Below are 10,000 nucleotides of genomic sequence, written 5' to 3' on the forward strand. Positions count from 1 at the left end.
TTTACCATTGTATCACTCCCTGTAGGTGGCTGTAACAAAACAACAAAAAGAGATTCAATATGAAGTATAAAAAACCAAGTAGGTCTATAAAGAGTGTGAAGAGAACAAACAAAAACATTTGAATCAGGTCTAGACGAACATTGAATTTAATGGTTGTGCCAGGAGGTGCAGCGGTGAAACTTGATGACCCAAACAAAGATCCTGATGTTCCTCCAAAAGGGTTGGATGCTGTGTTGGTTGTTCCAAACAATCCACCACTACTGGTGCTTGTTCCAAAATCTGTAAGGCAATTCAAACAGTTATTCAGGTTGGACGCATCCCAGACCCTTTTCCCCACAAGTCAAAAATGTTCTATCTGCACTGACATGCTGCAGGAAACTTACTGCCAAAAGCGGCTGGTTTGTTGGCTCCAAATGCATTATTCTGCTGGGAAAACAGTCCTCCACCTCCGGTGTTGGTGCTTCCGAAAAGGCTGTTTGATGTTCCGCTGGTGGCACCAAACCCAAAGCCACTACTGGTGGAGGATGTAACAGGCTGACTGAACGTGCTTGACCCAAAGAGACCACCTTCAAGACAAAAAGTAATATTTCAAGAAAAATACAAGCTTTTTTTGGGACCACTCTGATCTTATATGGTGTTCTACAAGAATGTTATATACAAGAGATGAAAACCACCCTTGAATCACTAATTCTTAGCCTTTTCAGTGAGTCACATTTTTGATTTGCTCATCATCCACAAACTCACTTCTGAGATGACTCACTCTACAGCAAACATTCATTTTGTTCCAATACAGTCAACACCTCTCCACTCAAGTTGAATTGCAAAAAGTAAAGCCCAATTCACATGACAATAACAAACATAGACAATCCTCAGCATTCGGCACCTCATTTCTCAGTAATTCTTCAACAAAACAAGTGACAACTCGGCATGTTCAATTAGCAAACATGATGCTGAACAAATGCCAACAACCTCAAAAAACTAGCGGCCTATAATTCCTCAGCACAGAGTGCTGAAACATTACAACTGATAAGAATCAGAATATCTGATCAAATCTGTCATTAATAGCGTTTTGAAGTCTACAGCAATAATCGCAGGTGTTGTCATCTGTCCGCATCTGTTGTTCCAAGGAGTATTTTCCTTAAAGAAACTAGTGTCGTCTAAAACAGGGGTTCTCAACTGGTTTGGCCATGGGACACACATTTTTACATGGTCATCAAGCCGCGAAACAAATTTTTAGAAACTATAATATATATTTTAGGAATTATAATTCATTTGTATTTATTTGTTAACATACACAAGTAGTGGCAGATAAATCATAGGAAAATCACCAAGACTTACAAATAAACAATATTTTACTGCTGTCATTAGAGCTCCACAATTAATCGTTAAAAGATCACGATCTCGATTCGACCCCCTAGATGATCTTAATCCAGCATTTCTACGATTCTGCCAAACATATTTCAGTTCAGGAGAGAAGAAAAGACGGCTGCACGAGTCTTTTCATTGTTTCACACACGTTGCTCAGTGACATTGACCACTCCAAATGATGTTGAATGAGTCACTTAGTGTACTTACAAGGTATAATTCACCTAAAAATGTCATTTTTGTCTTCATATAATGATGTTTTCGTGATCTGGAAATCACACGTGACGTGAGCTTCTGAATGTTAGCTGTTATCACAGAGAGGGCGCGCGCGCTCTACCTAATAACAGACGCACGCACGTCTACTTTAGTGAACAGAACCTGCATATGTTGCAAGTAACAGGTAATGTTTTAAATAATATTCTGTTTGTGGCACAGACTGATCGTTTGGGAGCCGCGCACAAAGTATGAACGAGCACTTAGCTGTCAAAACGAAACGAAAGTGTGCACTTCATTTAAATGATCATAACACATTTTAGAGTTATCATTAGGACAAGCATTTGATGTTTTTTCTTTCATAGCGAACCCACAGTTGCGCATGAAAATAAATGTTTGCAGTGTCAGTATAACTACTCTAGCCTATATATTGTTGAATATAATCTGATAATGGCAAATGTCTGATTTTACCAGTGAAAAAAAATTGTCTTACATAACAGATTGCAAGCATATATCTCAAACATAATAATTCAACATCAGAATTATTATAATAATAGATAAATATAGAATAGAATTATTTATAGAAACCAGTAGACCTACACATAATATTATTATTGATGTTGTGCCATATGTTTGTTTTTACCATACCTTTAATTTACATCTACAGAATCGTGAGAAAATCATGATCTTTAGTTTAAGCAAAAAAATAAAAAAATAAAAATAAAAATTGCGATTCTCATTTTAGCCAGAATCGTGCAGCTCTAGCTGTCATTTAACAAAATGTATCAAATTATAGAAATATTACAAAGTAAAAACGTCAAATACTGTAAACAGTGGTTATGGTGAGGAAAAGTTAAGTTACCATTAAACTGAACTGTTTCTAAAACATTAACACTGATCCGGTTGAACTGAACAAACCAGCAAATTAAAGTAAAATGATTAAAATAATCATAACCATTTTTATAATAATCACCAGTTATTTGCTCTTTTGCTTTTGTGTGGGCTCCTTGGCCTTGGCTACACGGTGAGCACAGTAAGATGCGCAGAATGCCTGTACTTGTTTTAAACATGAAGATGTTCGGCACTTTTGTGATGCCCTCAACTGTTGGAGTCGTCTTTGAAAATAGTCCACAGGTTTGTCCTTGCAACTGGGATGTTTGCTTTCTTGATGTCGTTTTAATTTAGAAGGTTTTGTGCTCTCTTGTGAGAGCACCTCACTACATATAACACACTGAGGTTTTAAGCCTTTTTTGTCGTCAATACATGTAAATCCACAATTTTCATATTCAGAGTTGTACTTGCGCTGAAATTTCACATGTCAAACAGTACGGTTGTCGCACCCGCATTTCAAAATAAAAGTCTGATATTAGCAAAATAAGTTAAAAATTAAACTTATGATCACACACTCCGCGACCCACTAAGAATGTTCCCACGACCCACTTTTAGGTCGCGACCGACCAGTTGAGAAGCACTGGTCTAAAATATTCATATTTGGACAAGTATCCATATTGGCACATTGAAAATGATTCAATCTTGCTCTTGGTTAGTATCGATACACGCTGTCTCGCACTCTCTCTCAACAGTTCACACAAACTGCAAGTAAGGGCACTGCACTCTGCGCTTCGATTGCTGGATGACAGTGAGATGCAGCCATGCATTGAATGAGGTCTCATGTCGAATATTGGCTTATTTAAATTGGCTTTTCATTCAGGTAAAGGCCACAATTTTGCCACACTGATGATGTAACTTTCAGTTTCAGTTCAGAAAATAAGACGACTATTTAAGGGTGCTTTCACACCTACACTTTTGTTTCGAAACGTGTCTCGATTGCCCAGTTAGCGCGGTTCGTTTGGCATATGTGAACAGGGCAATCGCGCTCTGTTCCGCGCCAAAGTAATCGCTCCGAGATCGCTTGAATGAGGTGGTCTCGGTTCGATTGAAACGAACTCTGGAGCGGTTCGATTGCAGTGAGAAAGCGATCCCATCCGAGCACGGTTATATCACAGTGTTTTATGGATATGTAATAGGCTTACGGCTATATGAAGAGAGAATTATGAGTATGGCAGGAAGTTTCGCGAGTCTCCGGATGCCCGCAAACGAGTGATAATCTCCCGGTAATCTCGCGTCTCTCTCCCGGTCTTCAAATAGGCACCTTCTTACCCCTCCCCACCGCATCTCTCCTCAGACATGTCGCGCGCGCACCCTGTCAATCACCACCAAACCACCACCTCTTCTGACAGCTGAGCGGGACGCTGCAAAATAAACCCTGACACTCTGACCAATGTGAGGAGAGTTCACTCGCACGTGACTTGTTTCAGCTCTTTTGGTCCGATTAGAAACTTTGCAGTGTGAAAGCGAACCGCATCAAGAGCAAAGAGCAACAATGTAACAATTGTAATCTCTGTTTCGGAACAACTGAATCGATTCACAGGTGTGAAAGCACCCTAAGATTGCACCAATTGTACTAGATTTGTTACTAGTTATTTAATGCCTTTTGGACTTGAGGGCTGCTGAATACGTCTAGTATAAAGTTTCACTTTATTTGTGTTTGAAGGCAATTTATTGCATCTTGAATGTTACAATCACAATTTTCACAAAGTGCACTACTACAAGATGTTTGGTTGATGTAAAAATAACAAACCTAACTCTCATATTCCAGCCTTATTTATCTTTAAAAATATACTATTCATTTTGTGGAGGAAGGGTGGCTTCCTCACAGTATTGAAAATGGTATAGAGTATTTTCAAGTTAAGTTAGAAATTCTTGTATTGTTGCAACATTATAGGATATTTAGGGTTCCAAGCCTCTATTCGTCTCTCTGATTTTATTAAATAAAAGAAACACTGCTTGGCCAACATTTTTGGTAGTATTACAACATATTGGGAGTGTAGATGAGAACTGTTTGTAATTTAATTTTGGATCAGGAAAAGTAAACTGTGAAATGAGTTTTAACATTTTATGCACAGCAAACTATTTCTGCTTTCTCAACTCGGCTCTAAAACATGCGAGAAAACTGGTTTTATAACATACCAATGCATTTATGCAGGCTGCCTTTGCGTACAAACTGAACAAATGAATGAATCATCTTATAATAGTATCAATAAATTAATTAATAGTAAAACATCTTAAATCTAAACTATGATCATGTGTTCTTCAATGAAAATCTGTTGACATTTTAAACACAAACGTGACAAATTCCTTGAGCATCCAATGAGTCTGCATACATCTACTGCCACATAAAAAACACTGCATACCAGGCTTGTTCTGGGTGTTCCCGAACAGTCCTCCTGTGTTGTTTGTTGTCCCAAATGCTGAAGATCCAAAGCCCCCTGGTGTTGCACCAAACCCGGAATCTGATGACAGATAAAACACGATTCATACTTTTATTTCTCTAAATGTCTCAAAGCGAAACACACCACTGGGATGAGAGATCATTATTAACTTACTCGGTTGCCCAAAAGTTGATGACGTCCCAAATCCTCCTGTACCTCCCCCAAAGGGAGCACCAAAAGATTTGTTGAACATCTTGCACTGCTATAGAGCCTGCATATGTCTGCACAGAAGAAGAGCACTTTCAGAACTTTCAGGAACAGCGCGATTCACAAACTATTAATCTACTCAATATACCTAAATAGGCATGGGCCCGTATAAGATTCTGACGGTATGATAACCTTGGATAAAATGTATGATGATTTTAAATGTCTGGGTAAAAAACAAAAACAATTTCCCCCTCTTAACACAATATACTTTATTTTGAAAAGCTTTTAAAATGTTTTGGAGCAATAAAATGTCAGGTAAATAATTCAAATGAATTATTAACTTCTGCCGTCTTCATTAGTTTCAAAAACACAGATTTCTTCACAATTTACAATGGCATTTTTGGATATCATTTCTGCTGGAGATACTGTTGTCCTAAAAAAAAAAAAACTTAAAACAAAATACAAAAAAATATTAATTAAAAAAAGTGCATATACCGCAGGAATGATATGGCGGAATTTTTTTTAAAGGGTTTAAAACCTTGCCTTATCCAAACTGCGGTATACCTTGAAAACAGTTATCATCCCATGCCTATACCTAAATGGCTATTATTATTACTAGCTTTGTTTACTGTCATTCTTTATGCTATTGGTCTATAATCTTAGACTTTGATGCCCTAGTGCAAAAATATACAGTAGAAAAAATGTCAGAACTAGTGAACAAACCTAATAAAACAAACAAACACATTTATTTAATAAATTTAAGGCCTCTACGCTGTCAAAAATTTGCTGTCCACATTAAGTTGAGGTTTTTTTTAAGATGTTTATAAATAAAATATTTTTTTTTAATAGAAGATAATAATATATCATATTATTTTATAAAATACAATACAATAAATTACTGGTGTATTATATCAATATACATTCATTATTTCAATATGCATTTATTTGATAACTATTTTTTAAGAAACGTTTCAATATATCCATCAACCCATCACCATTGGACTGCATGTATTATGTTTTATCCCTCAATATGAAAACTACAAAAGCCTTAATCATAAACTTAAACATTTAAATAACACTATATTAACAATTTAATAAGAAACAGAGATAACTAACATTTTTATAATTGTTTATGAAAGCAGTTTGTTATAAAGATCGTGACTGATTAACTTATTTAACATTCCAATAAACAAAGTATTACTTTTGTTTTAAGTTATAAATAGCAGTAAATTTTATACAGTTTTATCCTTTTAAAAGTTCTGCATGTAGAATAAGTCAAAATTCTCACAATAACAACTCGACAATAGACATAACAACCCGATGTATCCAATGAGATACAAAGTATAACACATAAGCAGTGCTTCAATTTGCATAATTGACATTTCCATACTGAATAAAATTAGCTTTCGTGAGAAACAGGAAAGCTCAAATGCAGAAACATACTTATCATATGTCAGTTACATATAAAGTGTTAACAAGATAAAGGAGCCAAGTTTCAGATAAAAATAACTTGTCATGTTTTTATGGTTCATGTTTATCATTTGATGTCTATTGGCAACGTGAGGGCGCCAGAAATGTCGTGTGCCACTGGACATACGGCCTATGACAATGTTAGTCCGTATTTTATGGCTTTATGATGAATATCCAAATGCCACAGCACTGCTCACTACATAAATATTTTGGTTTGTGCCGGATTAAACCTGAGAGAACCAGTCAACGCGGACAAGTGCAGCTAGAAGCGCAAAACGAAAGGTGGCCGTCATGCGCTTACATAAAAGTTTTAGCACTCAAATAATAATTTAAAGCTTCAACGAGCTGACTTTAATCAATTCAGAATGTAACATCTTTAAAACATCTCTGTTTTAAATCCACCACAAAGACGTGAAAAAGACAAGCGCAAAGTTTCTGATTTTAAATTCACATGGCTCGCTACAAAAAAGCTAACTTGCTAACAATCGGGTTTGAAACACAATTAATCCAACAAAAAGCCAAAATTAGCCTTACCGTTTATTTTTCGTGGATCACTCGATCAAACGTCCTGTAAAAGAGTTATTCGCTGGGTATTTGTGGCAAACGTGAATCCGGTGTTGCTAACTTTCCGTCTCTGCTCAGTGTTGATGGAGGGAAACAACGTAGCAAGCTAACAGATAGCAATTCGCGTCGTATTTTAGACCTCTGTGGCGTCATCACGCATCACGTGTTTATCCCTTCCGCGTAGTCTTTTCCTGTAATGCATTCACATGGCGGATGTTTTTGTGCAAATGCTTAGTAATTAAAAGCTTTTATTGTTTGTATTCGTACCTTTATTTCATTACTAACGACGACGTCTTCGTAATGCCAAAATCCCAACATGGAAACGTATTTTGAACAGAGTTGTGTTGGTATGACTTCAGTGCATGCATAGGGTAAAAATATATTTTCAAAAATACTTCGCAAAATATTGCAAAACATTGAAAAATGGCCATATTGCATAGGTATATTTAAAAATACATATCATTTAGCAAGTTATTGCCCATTTTTGTATATTTTGCATATTTAGAATTTCTGCAAACACGTTTTAGACAATTTCTAAAACATATTTTAAAATAATAAAACAATATACTTTACCCTCCATATCTTTCGATTCATAAAATTACATTCACGTGTTAATATTTTAAGAAAATATTTATTTTCTATTTCAATCAATCAGCATGCTTAAAATAACACTCTTTTAGACACTCTGAAACACACACACTGTGCTGGAATACCTTATTTAATACCCTAATTAAATAAATTACCAGTATCCATAAACACAATGCATCACATAACGGTAGGATGAATGAGTATGCTTCACTAAGGTGAGCTGGCTTGACAACCACCTGTAAAACACAGTCCTGTCATAATTCACCAGACATTTTGTCTATATAACTACTACTTTCATTTATAGCACTTCATTGCAGCTTGGCTAATTATTTTCTTTATTCTCTTTTCCACCTGGGGATTCTCATCCCGAGGCCCCTAGCGATTATGCTGCGCCATTGATGCATTCCAAGACCTGTGGGGAAATCATGCCAAGGTCTCCATGATCCCCCTGCTGAAAATTCCAACTTAAACCAGCCTAGGCTGGTTGGCTGGTTTTAGCTGGTCGACCAGCCTGGTTTTAGAGGGGTTTTAGCCATTTCCAGGCTGGTTTCCAGCCATTTCCAGCCTGGTCTTAGCTGGTCAGGCTGGAAAATGACTAGCTAAATCCAGCTAAAACCAGCTTGACCAGCCTGGTTTAGGCTGGATATAGCTGGTTTTGGCTGGAATCCCAGCTTGGCTGAGCTAAGACCAGGCTGGAAATGGTTGGAAACCAGCCTGGAAGTGGCCAAAACCCCTCTAAAACCAGCCAACCTGCCTAAGCTGGTTTAAGCTGTTTTTTTCGGTAAAGTAACTAATACAATGTGCATACTTTAAAAGAGAGATCTGTGGGGTGTACTCATTTATGGTTAGCTGAGTGTGTGTGTATGTGTTTTGTGCCCTCCAGAAAGGCAGTCACTCGCTGTCTTCAAGAAACGACTAAAAACTCAACTATTTAGTCTCCACTTTCCTTCCAAATCTGCAATTGCCTCTCTGGCTATACCACTAACTGTACTCAAAAAAAAAAAAAACACCTACATTACTAATGCTTTGCTTCTTTACACACCTGAAACTTGCCTACAGCACTTATTCATTGTTGCTCTTATAGTTGTGTAAATGGCTTCCTTGTCCTCATTTGTAAGTCGCTTTGGATAAAAGCGTCTGCTAAATGACTAAATGTAAATATATAGGTAAAGGTAACAGCATCATACACACACACACAGAAGTAATATTAGTATTTTTGTGTTTTTGTGTGGCTGTATGGCTCATGTTGCTTATGGTTATATGAAAGCCACTGCCTCATTGCATAACACAAATCGCTACATAAATATTATGGTGTGTGCTGGATTAAACCTGAGGGAACCAGTCTAGAGTTGTATGTTTTCGGTGAATCCAGTAGTTGGCAGAAATGAGCCGATCGCGCGGAGTGCTCAAATACAAGAAGAACACGACATGATTACGTCACTGAGCGACGAGTACATAAACCGCTAGGCGCACGCGGAGAAGTCCTTTCTGTTCAGTAAAAACACGAGGGGAACACGTCTTGACAGGATTCAGAAACAAAAGCTCCGGTAAGCAATAAAGAGCCATACAACAATACAGTCGTTCTGTGATGTGTTGTGATGAAACTTAAACTGAAAATAGCTGGAATTACCGTCAGATGGTTCAGTGGTGATGATCGGTTTTCTGAGCACGCTTAATGTAGAAGAAGTGCCAACGACATTTTGGGCAGTTCCTTAACAATCTTGTTTCTTTTGTAGGTATTTCTCGAGGGCTTCACGAATTAACGTTAATGGTGAGTTGCAAAGAAATAACTACTTATTTTGAGCTCCGTTGATTAAATATGATGAAACCTAAACTGATAATAGCTGGAATTACCGTCAGATTGATCAGTGGTGATAATCGGTTTTCTGACATGAATCAAAAACTGATTAACTTGAGTGGAAAAACGGCCTGCAAAACGTCTAACATTGAGTCTTTTTTTTGCTCCACAGACGGAGATCAACCGCATTTACCTTGGACGTCCGAAGCTGCCGCCTCTTCAGTGAACCTCCGTTTTCATGATACTTGCACTTTTTAAACCTCTTAAACCCAATAAATTTTTTGATTGAATCCAATAGTGTCCTTATTTACACTTTAATGCTATTAAACGTTTTCATGTGGTATAATGTTAAACAATTTAAAGTGATTTATTCCTAAATTGTCATATTTTGGGTTTTTGTATGTGGAACTATATGTTGAAGTATTTAGGGGGAGAGAAGCAGCCTGTAAAAATCATAGGTGAAACTAATACCATGGATAACAATGTTTGTTTCCCCTCAACATCCATCTTTAATAGAGAATGA

The 10,000-nt window shown here is 37.0% G+C and overlaps 1 protein-coding gene, 1 long non-coding RNA gene and 2 other non-coding genes across 5 annotated transcripts in view; 3 read left to right on the plus strand and 1 right to left on the minus strand.

Moving 5' to 3' along the window:
* The window catches only part of nup98 (nucleoporin 98 and 96 precursor), a 44,294-nt gene extending 37,095 nt beyond the window's left edge, over nt 1-7,199 (minus strand). The window contains exons 1-6 of one of the 2 annotated variants that reach the window (XM_005161439.6): nt 7,062-7,199; nt 5,025-5,131; nt 4,833-4,931; nt 384-566; nt 140-279; nt 1-29 (exon numbers count right to left, since the gene is read on the minus strand). The exon at nt 1-29 is cut by the window's left edge and continues 79 nt beyond it. In XM_005161439.6, coding sequence (XP_005161496.1) covers nt 1-29; nt 140-279; nt 384-566; nt 4,833-4,931; nt 5,025-5,103 — 530 coding nt within the window. In that variant the 5' untranslated portion in view covers nt 5,104-5,131; nt 7,062-7,199. The remainder of the gene's footprint in view (nt 30-139; nt 280-383; nt 567-4,832; nt 4,932-5,024; nt 5,132-7,061) is intronic. The other variant, NM_200685.2, reaches the window with a different exon arrangement.
* A 1,928-nt stretch (nt 7,200-9,127) lies between these two features.
* LOC100534731 (uncharacterized) lies at nt 9,128-9,767 on the plus strand. The gene is made up of 3 exons (NR_170089.1): nt 9,128-9,226; nt 9,416-9,450; nt 9,650-9,767. It is a non-coding gene; the product is annotated as an uncharacterized lncRNA (long non-coding RNA).
* LOC137488888 (small nucleolar RNA SNORD65) lies at nt 9,273-9,347 on the plus strand. Its single transcript, XR_011008149.1, has one exon. It is a non-coding gene; the product is annotated as a small nucleolar RNA SNORD65 (small nucleolar RNA).
* LOC137488889 (small nucleolar RNA SNORD65) lies at nt 9,497-9,571 on the plus strand. Its single transcript, XR_011008150.1, has one exon. It is a non-coding gene; the product is annotated as a small nucleolar RNA SNORD65 (small nucleolar RNA).
* Nucleotides 9,768-10,000: the final 233 nt, after the last annotated feature.

This window comes from Danio rerio, chromosome 21 (assembly GCF_049306965.1).
Source record: "Danio rerio strain Tuebingen ecotype United States chromosome 21, GRCz12tu, whole genome shotgun sequence".
NCBI lineage: Eukaryota > Metazoa > Chordata > Actinopteri > Cypriniformes > Danionidae > Danio > Danio rerio.